This window comes from Poecile atricapillus, chromosome 3 (assembly GCF_030490865.1).
Source record: "Poecile atricapillus isolate bPoeAtr1 chromosome 3, bPoeAtr1.hap1, whole genome shotgun sequence".
NCBI lineage: Eukaryota > Metazoa > Chordata > Aves > Passeriformes > Paridae > Poecile > Poecile atricapillus.
The window spans coordinates 96,175,771-96,196,375 of NC_081251.1; the positions used below are offsets into that span (position 1 = coordinate 96,175,771).

Consider the following 20,605-nt stretch of genomic DNA (forward strand, 5'->3'; position numbering starts at 1 on the left):
TACCTAAAGCATGAAGGCAAAAAAATTGAATGTCAGAAACAAAGGAAGACTACCACAGAATCAGAACAATAAATGATTAAGTGGAATGATTTGCAGATTCAGAGTGGACATCGGAACTTTTCACTAAAAGACAAGTGCAGCATCAGTAATAGGCTATCCAGAGGGGATGTGGAATCTCTGTTCCCCTAAGTATCATGATTTATCCAGACAAAACCGTGACTGACTGGATATAGCACTGACAACAGTTCTGCTTTGAGGAGAGCAGACGACCAACTAATGGTTTTATGATTACATGTAGCATTCAGGAAAGAGAACCACAACAGAGATCGTAAAGGAAGTCTTCCACAGCTCCTCACTACAAAAGAGCACCTACCTTTCTATATCAGGAATGTTTTTTTAAGACTGATTTAAAACTAAAGAATTCAGAAGCAAAATATTTTAGTAAAATCTCAGCTGTTGAAAAGTGACTACACTTTACATGAGACTAAAGTTCTAGATGAAACAAAATGTAACATTATTGAAATACTTAATAATTGCTTAAATAAACACCTGTAAAAGAGGAATAAAATTACATCAATCTCCTTAAAAGGCTGTAGAAATTTCTAAGATCTACATTCTAGTAGGGTCTTTTTCATTACTATTCTACATTCTACTAGAAATTAAAATGATATATTGGAAAACCTGTTATTTTTTCCCAAAGGAAAATCATGCTACATGATACTACTGCATTTCTTTAAGTCAGCAGCATTTTAATATATCACATACACTGAACCAAATGGATGATCAAAAAGTCAAATTAATTTCTACATCAAGAAGTACAAACTTAATGCCTGGGGAAAACCAACACTGACTATAGGTAGACAGTGATTCGTCCAAAATTAGCTATTACCACTCAAGAAAGAAGCTGTTAAAGCTGCTCCATTTCCCCTACAAATCATTTGGAAGCTCTGAAGCATTTAAGAAGGCAATAGGAATACTGTGATTATCAAGAAAAGAACTGAAAATTGCACAGGAAGTCTCATTCTGTCATAAAAATCTGTTTTGTATCAACATTTTACATAATTTGTGTATCTGGTTACCCTCTCTAAAATAAAAGAGGTCACAGAGTGAGTAGAATAAGCAAAGATACAAATGAGAAGAGACTAGAGACTTTACAGTTTGGAAATAAAGGATCGAAATGAAGGGAATACGTGGCTACAAAATCATGACTGTCTTATAGAATGAATTTTTGTTTTCTCAAGTTATAAGATAGAAAACCCAGGAAATCCTACAAAAGTAAAATTAGAATAATTAATTGCTTAAAAAAATTACTTATATTAATTCCATATGTGGACACTAAACATGTGGCCACTTAGACAAAAATCCTGAGCCCTAAATCCATAAATAACTGAAATCTAGAAAAGCACATCACAGCAGGATCACACTTCTGGTTAGCAGAGAAGATACTGTGCTAAATCAGTTTCACACAACAGAGCTGTTCTGACCCTGAATACCTGGAAATCCACGGCTAATTTTGAGCAAAGGGTAGATCTTTCCAGATGCCACAAGAGAAACATAGAAACACAATGCTAGAAGAAGCAAAGAATACCAGGACCTCCAGCATAATTTTGTGTCAAGCTATTAAAAGAAGCAGTAATTTTCATCACAAGCACTTGCGGAAAATGTACATCCCCAAACCCAACCATAACAGGGTAAAAAAAAAATTATGCTTGAAGAATAAATATAACTCTTTAAATGAGAGAGAAATGTCTGGCCAACTGAAAAATTCAAATTCTATCGAGGAACCAGTCAACAAAACCATTTGCAGATCTGCCTGTTAAAAGAATATTTGGGCTTTATCTGGGGAGAATTTGATTTAAAAATGAGAAATACAGAAAAACAGTTACCTTTAATTTCTCTGTACAGACAGAGAAGCACCAAAATAATTAGTGAAATGCTTGGCAATGAATACTCTTTCAAAGAAGCTGAACAAGCTGATAAATGTTTATAATGCTGCAGAAATAAGTGTACCACAGGTTATAGCATGGAAATCTACATCAAAATGGGAAGAGGAAACCATATCAATAACTACATAAAAATCCAAGTGAATTACGAAGGAAATAGGCTATTTTTGTTATTATTTCTGTAAATCTGGCTTACTCTGGAAACTATGGTGTCATTGAAGTATTGGTAGCAGCGAATATTTAAAGATTTTCTTAACCAGGATTTCACCAGTTGTTCACTGGAGATATTACTGAAACTTCCCCCCTTCCCCGATTCAAATGTTATCTGCCATTTAAAGAGAAATATTTCATTTTTCTATAACCAATGCTGCTTATAGAAGAGCAAAAAGCAATCTGTGCTCCCATTACTAATGCCTCAGAAGCCTGGTTCTGACCCAGTCAGCAGACACAAACAGCCTGTGTATTAACATGATCATCTTGATACTAAATCACTGATGGAAAATATCTGTCTGGATTGTTCACTCTGAAAATGAACCTGGCCGAGCATTACTACCAAGTGGTGGTGTGTCTTGGGACCTCATAATTACAATTGTTATTTGATGCAGAAAATCACTGATGCCGAGTTCACATGTATCCCTTGTGTCATTTATAATTTACGTACAAAATACATATTATTCCTATATCCTTGAGTGTAAACAGTTACAAAAGGTATGCCAGCAACCTTCTCCTGCATAAACCACAACTGCAGACTCGTCCTTAATCAGGAATCCAACTACTTAATGTTTCTGAATTTTAGGTATACTGAGCAGTTCATCTGCTTCTGACTTTAAGTGGGGGACACTTTAACACATTACATCCAAAATGACAAATTCAAAGTGAAGCCTGTTCAGCAACCCTTCCAATATCCTGTTACTAGACAGATATACATACTTAAAAAGAGATTTAAGCAACCAGGACAAAGGGTGACATATTCCAAAGAATTGTCTTAATTGTTCATTAGAGTACAACCAACTGTTTAGCCATAGCACTCACCTAGTAGATATTCAACATATACATATCATGGTATCAGAAATATAACTTCTGGCTATTTAAACTCTTGTTGGCCATACGTATTCTTATATTATAAAATGCAATTTGCTGAAAAAAAGTCATTTGCCTAAGCCTTTCTGAACGTTAAAATCAACTCCTTGCCTTGAATAGGCTTGTAATTTCAAATTGCTATTCTTTGGTGTCTGTAATAGAAGTAAAATAGTGTCAAAAACACCATCAGAAAGTCTCTCTGGACAGTAAATGCGATATGGGGCTGGAACAGACTAAATAAAACAAATAAAGTTGACACTTGAAGTTTCTTTTTCCAAAGTTAACTTGTGGTTTTGAAGACCAAAACATATGACAAAAATATATTATAATTGGCCAAGTCATTTCTAATTTCAATTATTTACTCTCTACCACAGCAGAAGCACCTTCCCTTGACCCACTGCAAGTTTCAGGGCAAGACTCAGGAGTATATTTAGGTCTGGCATGAAATTCTTTTTGTTCATTCTGCCATCACCAATTTTGTAATTGATTGGTACCAGTCTCAACATTCTGCCTTTCTGATATAAATGCTAATCATATATTTCTCACTATCTTCTTACTTGATGCAAATCTGGCAAGGACCCCAACATTCAGCTGTCTGCAGTCTCAGGAAGGGGAAGCAAGGGGGTTGAGGACTTTCATTTTCTTTTCTTTTTCTCCAGTTTAGGAAATGAGAACAGTACAGTGTGCTGGCTCACACACATAGGTTAATGGTCTGACACCAAATACCTGAGAGTATTCTCGGGATGTCGACTTTGGGAACTGAAAATTGAATAAGCAGCAATAATGAAGTTCCTTTGCACTCCCCTGATATCTCTTCTTGTCATCACATATGATGACTTTCAAAAGTCAGTAGCTTTCTACTACTTCTGCTCAAAAACATAAAACGAGGCATTTACCCTCTGCTTACAACACTCCAAGGGGTGTGAGTGGACCAAATCCCACAGATAAACTCTCACAGAAAACCAGCATTTCCACTTTAAAAAATCCATCTGAAATAAAGCCATAGGATTAGTGAACATAAAAAACCTAATTTTCCCTCATTTTAGCAATAAGGTTAAAGGCCTTCCATTAAGGGAAACCCAGGATTCAGAATACATGCAGTGTTTGATAACTTGATTTTTTTGTGGACTCCACTATGCACAATATTTTTCATCGACACATTTGCATCCTTTACATTCGTTATTCTTTTTGGTATATTTGTTGACTGAAATCCCTTTAATTAACTGTTTTAACCTATGTTCTTTCCCTTGCAATACATATTCCATTTATTTATTTATTGTCAATCACAATAAACTGGTTGAATTCCATATAGATGGATAAATGAAAAGGGGAATGCTCATTCTAATTTTGGATAAAATAATTCACTCAGAAATGAAAATAGAAATACTATTTTCATTTTGTGCATATATATATATAATTTTTACGAAACAGTATTTAGGGAGTGTGCGGAAAGGCGAAATCTGAAGTCTGTTCAGACAGTTACTTAGAAGCACCGGAATCTGCTTTCATGTGACTCTTCAGAGAAAATAGTAACTAACATTTTCTTCATTTTCTTGCCTTAGAGTTTTCCTGTATGTAACATGAGACAATACAGCTGCCACCTTGACAGAAGAAAATTAAGTCTTTGCAACTCTGAACAATATCCTCTGCATTAAAATACAGCTTCCTCTCTACAAGTACATGAGACATATTTATTTGGATGTTAAGGGTCGACTTTTAAAAATTGGCAAAAGCTGAGTAAAGAAAGACAACGAAATTCACCAAGACCAGAATGTTACTTCCAAAGACTAGGTAAAGGCAATAGCAGCACTTTGAAGTTTGTCTAAAAACAAATGCCCAGGAAAAAAATACTTTTTTCTCCCAGCATTATATATTACTTACTATAACAGAATCACAAAAGGAATACAAGCTGCCATGTCTGATAGAATATGTAAGTATTTGTAAAGCAGTCTGGGTAAAAAGGAGCACAGGAAAATAAATAAAGGATTTCGGTATGAGGGCCAGAAAACATTGATCTCCAACTAGAGCAAGAATGATCACGTCAGCAGTATTCTGGTAGAACTTTTTCATGTGCGAATGGTTAAGGAGAAAAGAGGAAGGCAGCTAATTCTTCTTTCACTCTCCTAGGACTCAAGCACCTCTAACAGTTCATCTGGACATTCTGATTGTTTGAAATATTTCACGACAAATGCTCACAAAGACAATGCAACCATATTTTCTACAATGACTAAACATCAATAACCAGCACAGAAGTGGACAAATTTTATCAGGCTGCAGCAATTCTCACTTGTACTCACCAGCCTCAAAGGAAAACCTCACTCTGCAAAAATATCTAACAAATTGCTTGTAGATGCACTGCTACATGACTCTTCTAAAATTCCACCTGTTACTGCAAGCCATAAAGTCACAATTTTGAAGTTTTACTATGTTAGTTTGCTCTTTAAAATACAAAGGAAGTTACACAGTGATCTGCAAGTGGGCATGATCTTCAGATGTATGAGAAATGAGAAATGCTGCAAGGGAGAAATTCTCCATACCTACATGCATTTCTCACCAAGGGTAGAGAGCATTAGGTAACAAAAGAGGCAATAAAGTTTTCATGATCAGTCCAAAGAACTGAGATGGGAGCAACTGTGTTGCAGTCAGCTCTTCTACAAATCTTGCAAACTTTCAACATGAATAATACTTCATTTGAAAAGTGATGGTTATTTCTGTGTAATTCAATAGATTAGACTGTTTTGTGATTCAATGGATTAATTTTGGAACTCTGTACCTCATGGAACTTAGTGACTAAAGTGGCACTTTGCAAAAAGAAAAAAATGTTGATGATCTGAAGAAAGTGATGAGTTATGCAGTAAAAGTGTATTCTGCCCCATTTTTGGCAAATTTCCTTGAAAATTATCAATGTCATGTGACAATTAATTTTCACGAGTAGGGTCCTTATTCCTTATGATTCCATCTTCCACCGGTCAAATTTGGAAACACTTCCTCCAATGATTCCTTTCTATTTCATGTAATTAATTTCAGCCTTTTGTCCCCAGCCTTATTAATCTATTCGTTAATGCCTCTCAATCATTTCTCCCTGCTCCGCTTCTACTGCAGCATTTGATGCTTTTTTGTGCAATACAGACTCCACCATTTTTCCCATTTTATCTCCCTGTTCATACTTTCATAGTCAGACATCATCAACATTCTTGTATATTTAAGTATAAAGCACGGATTTCTGTAAACTACTGTTCCTCTGATTATTAATCACAGTTAAAGCTGATTTAGGTTAACATTTCACCACAAACCCTGGATACAAAAATTAACATTTGCTTTCATTCCTCCTATGTCTTGAAAAATAGCCCTAACATGATACCTGTGTTTTGCAAGTTGTTTTTTTTCCCACTTCTGTGCTACTGGAAGAGTGTGTTACTTCAGAAAACTGAAAATTATAAAATAATTTCTCTTTGTAATACAGAAGACTATTCTATAAAAACACATTTTGCTAAACTTGCATGTCACACAGAGTATGTACTCAATTTGTCACACAGAATATTGTACTTGATGCATTAGTTCTGTGAGGTGCACTGAGTCAAACCAGGCACGTATCTGTACCACTATGATGGTAACGGAGGATGAAAATACAGTAGGATCCAGAAGAGTTCACTGTTAAGTAAAATTCAATGACAAGAGACATATGATGAAAAAAGCAAGAGATACTTTATGAATAGAAGTGTTGAAAAAAGAAGAGATAGGACAACTGGCAACAAGCTGAAGGAGTTTTATCACATTTACCTGAAGAATAAGTTCAACCTTCAAAATAAATTTCAAAGCAATTATTTCTTCCCTATTCCTAAAAAAAAAATTAGATCTTGGCAATGGACAGGACACATGCATAGAACAGAAACCACAATTTTCAAGATTCAATATTTTCAAGATTCAAGACTTTCAAGATTCAAGATTTTAACTGCATTTCCTTTTTTTTTTTTCCAACATGCATGTTTTAAAAGTTACAGATAGATTTATTATTGGACTAGACAGCTTGCATGACAATGAGGTCCATTGGCTTTAAAAGCATAGCTGACGATGTTCTCTTTTCAGCATCACTTTGCGGGTTTCTTTTATTTTTAATGGACTTTATAAATTAAAATGGAGATCAATCCTTGTCTTATTATGGGAAAAGTAGCTTAATTTTAGTTCAATTTCAGGCTCAGCTTATTGACAGAATTTTCAAGACCTTTTAGGAACCTTAAGACAGAACCAAGTCCTTCAAAAACACTCAAAACCTAGATGTTTTAGCATTACTGAGTGCAGAAGTAACATCCCAAAACTACTGTTCATACAGCATCTTTTATGTCTGTTGCTCATCTAGATGAGTAACTCTTCACCAGTACATGTCAAACTCCTCTCTGTTTTCTCAGCTTTCAAATGTCTGATGTTAGTCAGTAATAATTATGAAAAGTCTGTACTTAAGCATGTATTTTAATACACTAGTTACCATCTGAATATACTTTGTAACACCTTATGGCTGTCAACCCAGCTGATTGAAACATTTTCTCCTTTTTTCACAATTGAGGCCACTTACATTATCACACAGGAGGCTCTTATTTTTGGTGCCTGTTGCATTACAGTCGCAGGGTTTGCAAACATCAATGGCTGAAAGATCTGCACCTGCTTGTCTGTAATGGAAATCCTTGCACAGCTCACAGTTCATTCCTGCATGAAAGAAAGGTTATGCATTATGGCTTCCAATTCATTAAAATTAGCTGTATAATTCAAAATTAAAGACTATTCCTTTGAGAGAATTCTATAATTTTCAGGACGTCCATTTTAATGCACCTTTCATCTCTACCTGCCAATTTAGTGATCCAGAGCATATGAAACAATGAACCTGTTACAAACTATGTTTTACTCCATTAAACTTCCATCTGTTATATAATACCACACTTATATAAAAGCTGTGCCATGCAAATGCCTATACATTTTTTGGAAAAATTGAACCTGAAACTTTTCTTTTTTATCTTTAGTAGATAAAGCCAAGAAAACTGAAATAGAAGAAAATTTTTTAAGAAGTATTCAAATGTACTACCTACATTGAATAAAGAGATTTATTCAATAAATAAGAAACTGACATTAGAGCAAAATTTGACAACCTTTTTAGATGTTGTCTGTTAAACTGGTCCAGTAAGATTATAATCTGGATTTAAATGCTCTAGCATATGTAATGGGAATTGCCTTGAAACCATATATTTTAATTATTTATTTGAATGTATTTTGCATTAAAGTTTTTATAAAAGATTGTATTAAATTTTACAGTATTTTCCCATGGCTTAAGAGTTGACACCACTGTTGTTAGTGCATTATCTGAATAGTTTAAAAATACATATACATGAGAATTTATTGGACTGTCAGCCATTGGGCATTACTAATTTCAGCTGACACAAGACCTAGCCAAAAAGGAACTGCAAAACAAACATTCCATTCTCTTTGACTTACCAGCTGTGTTGTGCTGACAGTTATCACACACTCCGCCACCGCCTCGGTGGTGTTCCAGAGGAAAAGGATCCATTGCTAAGTCATAGTGGCAGCTTTCTGCATGGCCATAACACTGACATGGTTTGCAATTATAGGCATGAACTTGGTCACCTGGACGAAAAGGCTTGTCATTGTACAATGGCAAGCAGTGATCACACTGAAATAAATCAGAAATAAAGGAAAATGCTGCTTCTTAGACATGAATATTTCTTCACCTCACAAGTTTACTATTATAGTCTCCATGTTCATATTTTTTTCTATGTGTTAATAATATTAGGTTTAGACAAAAAGTGAGAAAGCACAACAGGAAATAACAAACCAAACATTTTAATTATCATTTTAACCTGTTAAAGTCACTGTAAAAACAGAGTAAAACCAAGGAAGGTGACAGAAGAACATAATTTTAAGTATTTAGATACTCAGCACAGGCTGAGATTCTGATTCACTTAAACCTTTAAAGATGCAAAATGGTGCTTGCTATGTTTACGGCACAGAAAGCATTCACCTAATCCATCCATCTGGATGCATTTTAAACCACCTCTTTTCTTGTAGTTCCTAAGATTGTAATAACTGTAGTTTGTGCTACTACCATTTGACCTTGTGAGTGAAACAAAAGAAACACAATATATTGCAATCATAATTTCTGTCTTTCAGAAGGAATTTAAATGCTTCAAAATAAGTTGCTTCTGTTAAGTACTTTTTCTTTTTTGGGTAACTTCATTCTTAATCTTGAGAAGCATGCTCATCTTTCTTCATGGTTGTTATTCCAAGCATTATTACAATTATTTGTTATTTTTCAGTGTGTCTATATCACCTATACATTGAAAACTAGGAAACTGTACTGAAGTTTCTAAACTATTTCACTCACAGCTGGTGCTGGTAAAGCATCATCTGAGTGTAAAAGAATCTGAATTAAAAACCGTAACCTTAAGGTAGTCCAAGAACTACAGACCAGTCACAAATTATAACAAAAGCCACTTGGGGGAGAAAATGAAATCACAAGAATTTATCTATTGAAATTTACTGTTAATACACTAAACAAAAAGTAAGCAATAAGATAGCAAGAATAACTACATCTTCTTCTAATCTGTTAAAAACAAACCAAAAACACACAGTATCACCACAGTGAAGGAAGAAAGGAGTTTTCAGGATGAAAATTAGCAGGGTTTCACTTAAGACTTTGAACTCTGGCCTTTGTTTATCAGAGCAATCGCTGTCTGTGATTACCTCACTTTAAGTGCACTAAGGACAACACCTTGACTTCACAACTTACACAGCACTAACTTATTCAATTCCCTTATTCACATCCATGCTCCATCTCTCTCTGCATTGAGAAAAATCTGCATTACACAGCACCCAACAACATGAGACAAGAGGGTTCATTCAGGCATGGCACAACCTGGGAAGCAGAACAAAAAAACAAGCTACCAGCCAAGCTATCCAGCTCCCTCCTCCCAGCATGGCTATGGAAATATGTCCTCCTTGAAAGGAAAACAGTGCAGGAATAGCTACCAACCTGCCAGCCCTGAGTTTCCATTTGTGCATGGCCAGCCACCCAGCAGCTGAAAGCATTCATCATCTCATTTCAGATTTAATCTTGGATCAGTTACTTATGCACACCTGTGCTTGCACCTATTGTTAAATGACACACAAGCACAAAGAAGTATGAGAGAAAAAGATGGCATCTGATTACATAGCAAGGAGCCTCTTTGAAACATCTCTTGTTCTGTGACTTTAAAAAGTTGACAAAACTTTTAGAATTAGTAAGTTTGGAAAAGACCTTTAAGTTCATCAAGTTCAACTATTAACCAAACACTGACAGGTTCACCACTAAACCATGTCCCTGAGAACCACATCTACATGCTTTTAAACATTTCCAGGGACAGTGATACCATCACTTTTCCTTGTAGCCTGTTCTAATCCCTGGCAACCCTTTCACTGAAGAAATTTTTCCTAATATCCAATCTAAACCTTCTCTAGCTCAACTTGAGATTTTTTGTTGTTGTTTTTCTATCACTTGTTACCTGGGAGAAGAGATTGACTCCCCTCATCTACAACCTCCTTGGCAAAAAAAGCAGTCATTCAGAAGTTGGTAATGACTGTGAAACATTTGTTTTTCTAGGAATTGTCACACCTGCATGAAATAAAAATGGGCACTGGACCCCCACATCACCCTGCTGTTTGTCACGCCTTTATTAGGTTAAGAATTGCATTTAACTTCCAGACCTCCAGGGCTGAAATTTCATATTTGGTAGCACTATGATGTATATGTTGCCATCTTCAGGTCTTCATTCACCAAATCTAAACTCTGCATTTGTCCAAAGCGCAGTAGTTAAGAATTCCAAATCAGGAGATTTGGGGTTTGGTTTTTGGCTACCACATGTAAAATGGATAAGTACGTTTCCAAAAAACCAATGTCAAGGTCTAACAGTAGGTTTAGAAATCTACTGTGAATGCTTAACAAAATCAACATTTCTCTGTAACTCTAACACTCAGAAACATGCAGATTTCCTTATCTTCAGTTATGTCTAGGCCCTTCTGAAAACATCCTAAATATGTGGTTTTCCCTACAGCTAACAAACATGCCTTCTTGATATATAGTATCTGAACTTCTCACCATCTGCAAAAAGTTTCCTGAGAAAATATCACATAGGGACAGGTGGCCAAATTATGAAGCCTAACTTGGCCCAATTAATCTAAAACTACGATTAAAAACTGATTTTCAATAATGAATTTGAGATAAATTTTTAATAATAATTTTAGTGAAAAAAAATAAACTTCAAGATTCTGAACCCAGCATACTTACGGAAAGATCACGAGTGACTTGAGCATAAGCCTTTATGTATCAAGTTCATTTTTAGGCCCTAGGAATTCTGAGGACAGTGCCTCTGAAGAAATAGCCAACAAATATCCAAATAAATACTTCAGACAGCAACAGTAACAATACTTTAAAAATTGCAATAAGTCATGATTGACTAGAACTTTCTATTCCAATACTTTAAATATCCTGCTGCTTGCCTCTCAGTGGCATTCCTTTTATATATATATATATATATATTTTATGTGGAATCAATTCCTTTTTTCCTTTTTGTAACCTATGTAGGAGTTTGCAGCCCACTCTGAAAGTTCAGTTTCAATAAACAGTGTACATACACACCTATAACACTTATACATATGCTTCTGCAATACATGTTATCAAAAGTACACAGTTTAAAATTCTGATGACACTGAGGTTAGAACAACACCTTCTCAGGCATTTTGAAATACTTGCTTTTAAAAAGCTCAATTATGTATAGCACCCATGTTAATTTATGCTGCTCTGTAAGTGTTGACTGTAATGGGATAATTAATCATATACAATATTTTCCTTCCTATCAGATCCTTTTCTGTATCCATACACTATGCTTTCACTCCATTTCATTTCCTTAGCCAAATAAATATGGCCTCTAGGGGATATCTATTCCAGATAGTTTTGCCATGTTCTAAAGACAGTCTTAATTTCCTCATTGCTTTTACCAGCACCCTCACTACAGCATTTAAATATCTACCAAGACTACACGTGAACTTCACCTGTCTCTTGTAAACTCCTCAATGAGCAAAGACTTTTTAAACTTAAAAGCCAGGTTTTACAAGAGGACAAAAAAAAACAAAAAACAAAAAACAAAAACAAAAAACAAACAACAACAACAAAAAAAAAACACAACCAAAATTAGACCAAGTGACTCCAAGGGACCAAGGAAGACAGAATAGAAATGAAAGGTGTCTTATGGGGTTCCATCACAATGCTCCAAGTACAAAAAGTGCATTTTTTGCTAACTTACTTGTTTCTGCAAGCGAGAATTCTGTTATTGAGTGTAATGTAGTTCATTTTTACAGCTCCTCATGTACTACATATGATTAATTCCAATATCTAACATGATACAGATTGACCTTTAACTAAGGTTTACATAGATTCTTCTGTAACAATATAAAAAGTCTTATTTATTCAATTCCTGATAAATCAACATCTGCCATATCCAGTTTTCAGACCTCAGATGTTTAAAACCATTATGGAAAACTCTGAAGACCTGAAGCCTTTAGTGCATCCAGTCAATCTCTCACTCCCATTCATATCTTCTCAAACATTTCTCAGAGTGTCTTTATTTATTTTAAATTTTATTTTCTATCTTGATTTCTATAATTATTCCTGTATATTTTGCCATTACCCTTCTCTGTTAAGTTCTCTATGATTGATTTAAATGAGGCTCTGAGGTTGTAACGTAAGGCTAACCTTGCTTAACCATCTTGCTCTTTCGTGGGTTGTTTCCAGCTTGTCATGTGCTTTCCAGCTTTGAAAGTTTTTTAACATACTTTTACTCAAGTCTAAAAATTAATCTTTGCATACAAATGTTACCAAAATCTGGACTCCATTCTCGGTCCCTCAGTTTCCATTTGTATAAGGCAGAGATATCCACCGAAGTTGGATCCAAGACATTTAGAAAACAATTTGTAAATGAAGAAGCTGAACACTTTTTTCATAAAATGAGAGACAAGATTTTATGAGCATTAATTTCCTCTTTTTTCATAATCTGGCCCCTAACATCTGCAAATCATTCTTAAGCAAGCCCTTCTTCCCATCATCTCAGATTTCATAGCAACATATTTCATCATCACTCTTCACCAAAATGAAACTCAGGAAAAAAAAATCCATTTGGTATGTCATATTTCATAACAGAGTGATACAAATACCTAAAGTAAGATTTCTATTTGTAATAGTTCTGCAGATTTTTCATTTCTGGTATTGCTTTGCTGCACAACAGCTCGCCAGATGTATATGCCAGATAAATTCAAGATAGTAATTTTAGCTGTATTAAGTGTAAATCTGACAAGGACATATTCTGCCATATGTAAAAATCTTTTCAAGGATCTCTGATTTCTAGTACAAGATATTGAAAAAACTCACCCTAAAGCCAGAAACTTTCTTATAACCCCTCAGTTGTGGTGACTTACAGCTAGCACAGAACTGTAGCTAAAAAAAACTTGCTTGCTGATAGTGCTGTTTCTTCTCAAAAATATTTCTTTTTCTCTACCAAAAAAGTTATATTTGGAAACTTGCTTCATCAAATGCTCACTTTAAAAAAAAAAAAACAACAATACATAAACAAATAAATGTATTTTTACAGTTCTTAATGCACTGGGATGGGAACCAAAGAGACACGTATAAATCCATAAGACTGAGCTTTACCATTGCCAATGACAGTCAAAAATCAGGATGGATTTTGGTTTTGCTTTTAAGTGTTAGCCTTACCAAAAAAAAACCCAAAAATTAAGCTCTTTGGATTCCATTTAAATCCTTGATAAAATTCAAAGTAGTTAGTGATGTATTTCCAAATACTAATTCTATTTTATTACTACTGTTATTTTATTTCATATTTAATAGATACTGACATGGTTATTAAAGAATGAGAAAAATAATTAAACAACATCCTTATTTTACTCTGAATTAATACAGTTAATTCAAGCACTTCAATTATAGTTACAATGCATATATGCCAAATCAAAGATGTGACACTCAGTGGAACAACCCATTAACATTGACAGGAAATATCTGATAAGGCAGATACATCATTAAAATGTATTTGGTTTGTTTTCACAAGGTAGCATAAGTCTTGCAAGAGTGCTTGGTGAACTTCCAGATCTTATTAAATATTTATAATTAATCCTTACAAAGTAACATTTCACAATGTGTGTTCTAATTAAAGGGACACTGTCAGCTTGAATTTTTTTTTCTAATTTGACCCATCTAAAATCTTGAAATTTTTGCTCAAGTCCCATTTAGACTGCAGATCTTATACTTCTGCTTAAGAAGTGAGAAAACTTAGATCCCCTATGAAATTTTACAAAGCTCTTTCTCACCATCATGAGCACTGCTTCAAATGTTCTAAGGTTACCTCTCCTCACTCTGTTCTACCTCTGTTCTATCCACAGACTGCTTGGGGGTTTTTTGATGTGTCATTAGTCTCCTCTTTGCTACTGCTGTTGCTATTCCATACAACCCCTCTAAATTTTTAGAAAGGCTATTTCCAAAAGGCATAAATGTAGCAAGGAATACAACATGTACTCACAACAGAAATCTAACACTCAGTGAGACTGAGGGATTCATTCCTTTGATGTAGCTCATTTTTTTTTAACCTCAACTTCTTTTCCTTTTTTTTTTCTTTTGAGATAAATAATTAATCTAGGGAATCTTTTATTTGAGCAAGTTTTTTTTCACTCATACATCATTGTTCTGCTTTTGTTAAGTTGTATGTGAACAGCTTCCAAGAAAACCAAGGCTGCATGAAATAAGCAAAAAGGGGTACCATTGAGCTCTCCTCTACATATTTATCTAGAATTCCATAAAGTAATCAACCCCATTTTGGTTCTTCCATGGCCAAGAATTATAAAACTGTTAGAATCACAAATTAAAATTATAATTTTGCATTTATGGTGCTTTGGGTTGCATTATGGACCACTTGAACTCCTTCCTTTCAAATGAAACTAAATTGGAAGCTGAACTCCAGAACTTTGCCTACTGCATTCCACCTATTGAATGGGTCTGGAGTCCATAGGAACAGACTAAAATTACCATAGAGTAGTACCTTCACCCTACACGACCCTTGCTAGTTGCAACAGCAGGCAGAGACAATCTTTATTAGATGCTCATAGTCTAATCTCAGGTTTGCATCTAATGTTTGAAAGTGGCACAATCTCTAACAAGGAATCAAATCCCTGAGCACACCACTGTTGATGAGCTGTGGTGGAATGGCTTTTGGTGGAGAGTGGAATACATCTGTTTCCTTAATTGATACAAATCTGCTACAGAAAGTTTCCCTCTGAAAGACAGGGCTACACTAACACACATACACACACTCTTTCCCAGGACTGAAATCCCATTTTTGAGGCTCCTCATACGTGGCATAGACAAACAAAGGTAAGACTCACATTATTTCCTTCTGTATAGCTTTCCTTGACACACAGGCACCTGTATGGCTTTATAGCTGTGTCACAATCATCAGCATGGCCATGGCAATTACACCTGAAAGAACAATAGGTGGTGTCAAAAGTTAAAACATGAAAATACATTTTATGCAAAAATATATTAAATAGCCACAAAGTAAATTTTGTGTATTACATAGCCAGGTTCTTTATTAAGAAGAAATAAATGTCACCAAAGAGAATGTTCCTAGGTGCAGTAAATTACAAAAGACTATTTCACTCAATATATTCTTAAGAATCAATAATTGCTTTTCAAGAAAATAAAAACCAGCATGTAGTGGCATGAGAGCCACTCCTGCCCTATATGATATGTAATGAACACTGTATTTCAGTATGTAACATTAATATGTAAAATTTTATTAAATAAATTACAATTTTTCATCAATATTAAAACTTCCAGTGCAGCTCTAGTTTTCCAAGAAATCTTAACCATATCAGGAATAATTTTGAAGTTCAATCCATTTTATCCCTGCTAAAATGTCCTTTTCTTACTAAAATAAAATCTGTGTAGTCTTAATTTTAAAATAGCCAATAACCATACCACTCCACCTGAAGGGCTGCACTTCTGGAGGCATGGAACAGCTTTGCAAACTACAGCTGAAATTATTTTACTGTTACATTATCACCAAGATAAAGCTGTGTTATCTTAATACATCTAAATGAATAATCCAAATATATTAGTAAAATAGAAAATTCTGAAGTAAACATGACTTCTAACAGGGTGCTTTCTCTCAAAATGAGAACTTCCAAAATAATTTCAGGAATAATAATACTTACAAATCTGCACCATATGCTTCTTGGAAACTATTTCATTGCCAAATTTGCATATTATTTACAGGGCATAATTAGTCCTTTCACAAGACAGCACACTTATCATATACAATAAAGTTGTCAGTCACAGATAATACAACAGTTTTACTGACAGCTACCCAATTTTGAAAGGAAAACTCCAACTAAAACAAAGAATGAGCTCTGAATTGACTGTTAAAATTGCAATGTCTGGGAATCTATAGCTTGGAAGAGTTTCTGAAATCAAGCACAAGCCATTGTTTCAGTCATAAGCCTTTTCTTAGAGGCATTGGTAATTCCAAGGAAAGGATTGCTTTTGACAGATTTGTGTAGTAAGTATAATTAATTGTAAAATAAAATGTGAGCAAACAGTTTTACAAAACAATACACCAATCATTTCCAACTTGATACACTGCTTCAGACCAAATTGCTTGCTCAATCATACATGCAAAAGCAAAACAAGCTGATCAAATTTTAGGCAGGTCCTTATATGGTACGCAGAGCTGTAACAGTCAGAGACAGTGCTGGATGTGGGAAGAGTCACATAACACTTACCTTCCACTGACTGTAACTTCATTAACTCCATAGTACCTATGCCTAAAATTTACCCAAGGCTCATTAGTGTGATACTGGCCACGGAGATGAATCCTCACTTGTGTAGCTTTTACAAATTCTTGAAGAGATGGAGTATTATAAAAATCATTGTAACCAGGTCGGTGATTTGGTTCCGGGGTAAGAACACTGAAAGTTAGATTACCACGAGAATATGGTGTAAAGCTGTTTAAATAGAGAGGAAAACAAATTAAACTCAAAATATTACATATTTTATAGATTCTAGCCCCTACCATACTGTTTTCAGAGAGGGTCTCAACTGTAAATGGTGTTTTCGTGCTTTCTGGGTAAAAGTTCTCATGTCAGTGGATTACAAGTCACCAGAATTCAAGAAAGGGAAAAGAAATGTCCACTATATGTCTGTTTTACCCTAAATTACCACGCTCATCTCCAGACCCAAAGTTTCCAATTAAAAGTAAAGCCTTTAGCAGACAACTTCAAAATATGATTAAAGTGTGACTGATACAGTGTCATTCACACACATTATAAAGTTTAACACACTGCCCTTGAGAAACACAAACTAGGCTTGAACCACATAAGGAAATCATTCAGACAACTAACACAATAATTAATAAGTTTACATTGATAGTAATATACCTAAACACATATAAAAACCACACAGAAACAATTGTTATATTTTGAATTCCAGAGTCACAGGACCGTATCACCTGCTTATGTGAGTGAGCAGAGATAGAAACACATACCATCTTCCAGCAAGTGAAGTGCAAGATAATTTAATGGAAAGCACTAAGATTGAGAGTAAAACTGCATATTTAAGCTTAGGAAGGAGAAGGATAGTACTGAGAATTCAAGTAAAACTGAGAAAACAAGTAAATATAAACTCCACATTTGGACAACTTGATATGAATCACATTATCTTGGTCCATGTACTAGGCAAAGTTTAGCCTCTGGAAGAGAAAAGAATGTCTGCTTATTGGCACACCTACATGAGATCATTAAAAATAGGCATCCCACATTATCACCTGGCACTTGACATGCAACATTCAAAAAATGTCACTTCAAAATATGTCAGTTTTTGAAAGATGAGATTTCTAGTTAGGCTAGGTCTGCTGAGTCAAGCTCTTCTGTCTTTGTGAGGATCTTTGAATTTCATGTGCTCCTAATCCAGGTCAGTGCTTCACAAAAATCTCAGTGGAATATATCTGTTTCTCCAGGTGATTATGTCCTTTTCCCTCCACAGAAAACTAAATAAAGTATATTTCTTCCGTGGCCAATGGAACAGTAAAGGAAATGTTTACACAGGTACAAATGGCAGGTAAACAACACCATGTTATTATGAAAGCATCAGAAGGAACAGCAGAAAGACTGTAAGGCTGATGGCTACTAGATAAGCAAGTCATCAAGATTTTAGGGCATCTACATGCAGTTTCTCAGGAAACCAGGAAAACAAAGGAGATTCTAAAATAAGGGTCAGACAATATTCAGACTAAGCTAAGATTCAAGCTTCTGATAGGGGGATAAAGGACAGTGAGCAACTCCTAACTTACATAAGTGGTACAGGATGGAGAAACAAAAACCTTAACCACACTTTCATTTCCCAAAGGACACAAAAAAGAGTCCATTCAGTACTAGCATGTGATCACCAAAACAAGAACCATCAAGTCATGGTAAGGATTTCAAAACTAAAGTCATATGTCTTCCATGTAAACCCAGGGGAATCCTGGATAGGCCACCAGGACACAAGGACACTGGTGTCTAAATCCTGGAAAAACAATCTGGACATGCCTTGGCAGTTACAAGTTTGTGGGTATGAGAGAAAGAGAGAGAAACAAGTTTTGCTTTACAATAAAATCCTGCATGGAATTCTGTTACACTGCTGACATAAATTTGGAGCTTTGTTTCAACAGTAACTCTTCTTTGAGCACACAGAATATTCACCAATATATATCTTATCATTTAAAGCTTTTTGTACATCAGTTGTACCCAAAAATTATTCATTCACATTACTTCCTACCATCATTTACATTTTAAGTGAAGGGGAGAAACTGTGCTGCTTAGAAAATATTTATGGAAACTGTCCATATTTAACTCCTCAGCTCTTCTTAAAAGTTATACAAACATATTTTTGGGCTGAAAGTGGTATTTCACCTCATTTGGGTTATTTATCCAAAAACATTTGCCTTAACTTAAGGTATTTCCTTTCTCCTCTACCCTCTGCTTCAAAGATCAGAAATAAATCTCAGATTCCTTTGCTGAAAAGTGGTGTAACTCAAATGACCTTACGCTCTGCTCCTCAGAATTCTGAACTCCTGGAGAACAGACAAAGATGCTGACACTTGAAAAGTCTTAGAAAGGTAGCAAAAGTGGAGGGAAAAAAAAAAGAAAAAAAAAAAAAAAATAAAGCAAAGTGCCTACAGCACCTGGCAATGTATTTTCTCACTGATTTCCAGCCAAGTACTGAACAAGCCTTATACTGACTGGCATCTGAACTCAGGCAAAAGATAGTGCAGTTCAATATACATATAGTGGTATAAGTTCAATTATATATGTGTGTGTGTACATACACACGTGTGTAATATGGTAATATATTAACTACTATATACATTGATACTGTATTTATGAAATGTAAATTGTATATATTATATAGATTAAAATTTTCACAGGTTAATTGACAGTAAAAGGGCTTGCAATGTATTTCTAAATGGTAATAAAACCTTCCTGTCCCTCTTCACACAGTTTTATATTGCTTCTTGCTTAGAATGATGAGAAAGCTTCAAGATACCATTTTCAACCCATTTCTTACACGTGTTGCCTAACACTAGCAGGGTTGAATGACTGGCTTTTGTACTTCAGTCTGGCCACTTTCTAAGCCTCTGAATAAGCTGCCCTCCCAGAGATCAGGAGATTTTCACATTCACTTGACAGTTTAGAACAATGTTGTATCAGTACCTTCCTCCACTTATCCTCTCAGTATTTTGCAATTCTACTGACAATAGCCATCAAAACACTACCAAGTAACATTTTTAAATTCTACCTCAAAAAAATAACAGAGGAATAATTGACTCACACTCATAAATGACTAAAATCTGATAAAAATGACAGAGGACTTTTTGTCAATCTTGAGTTGAAAGCTCATGTTTAGGATCTTTTATATATTCGGCAGTCCATAACAAATAAGTGTATCAAATTAAAAGCTTCTATCTCATTGGAACATAGCAATGAATTGTGTCAGGATGTTACCTGTTCAAAGCATCTGTATTATGTAGATAATACCCACTCATACCTATGCATCTGGAGACAGTTGACAGAGTCTGGTTTTTCCAGAGATCCATTGTTCTCCATTTCAAAAATACTGCAATTCCTAGCAAAATATTGCCAGTCTTCCCATTCTAGATCATCTCTTTTTTTTCTTTCAATTTTTATTGCTTCAGGGTGTGGGCTAAAGAACTGCAGTATAATATAGAATACCTACAAAAAGATAACAAATTTATGAACTGATATTAATAGCTAAGTTGTAAAACAACAAGAATTTAAACCTTTTTTTACGTAACTATACAGTCTGCTTCACCACTTAGACACAGAAGAAACCACATTTTACCCCACATATTCCCAACTAAAGCCAATGAGGACCTTTTTTGTTGAACAAGCTCTTTGATCCCTCAGACACTATCACATAACTACTG

The 20,605-nt window shown here is 34.9% G+C and overlaps 1 protein-coding gene across 1 annotated transcript in view; it reads right to left on the reverse strand.

Annotated features, from left to right (window-relative positions):
* USH2A (usherin) overlaps positions 1–20,605 on the reverse strand; it is a 369,679-nt gene that overhangs the window by 312,117 nt on the left and 36,957 nt on the right. Inside the window, exons 6-10 of the mRNA XM_058835000.1 lie at positions 20,206–20,390; positions 16,905–17,126; positions 15,507–15,600; positions 8,505–8,700; positions 7,594–7,724 (exon numbers count right to left, since the gene is read on the reverse strand). Of these exons, the coding sequence (XP_058690983.1) occupies positions 7,594–7,724; positions 8,505–8,700; positions 15,507–15,600; positions 16,905–17,126; positions 20,206–20,390 (828 nt within the window). The remainder of the gene's footprint in view (positions 1–7,593; positions 7,725–8,504; positions 8,701–15,506; positions 15,601–16,904; positions 17,127–20,205; positions 20,391–20,605) is intronic.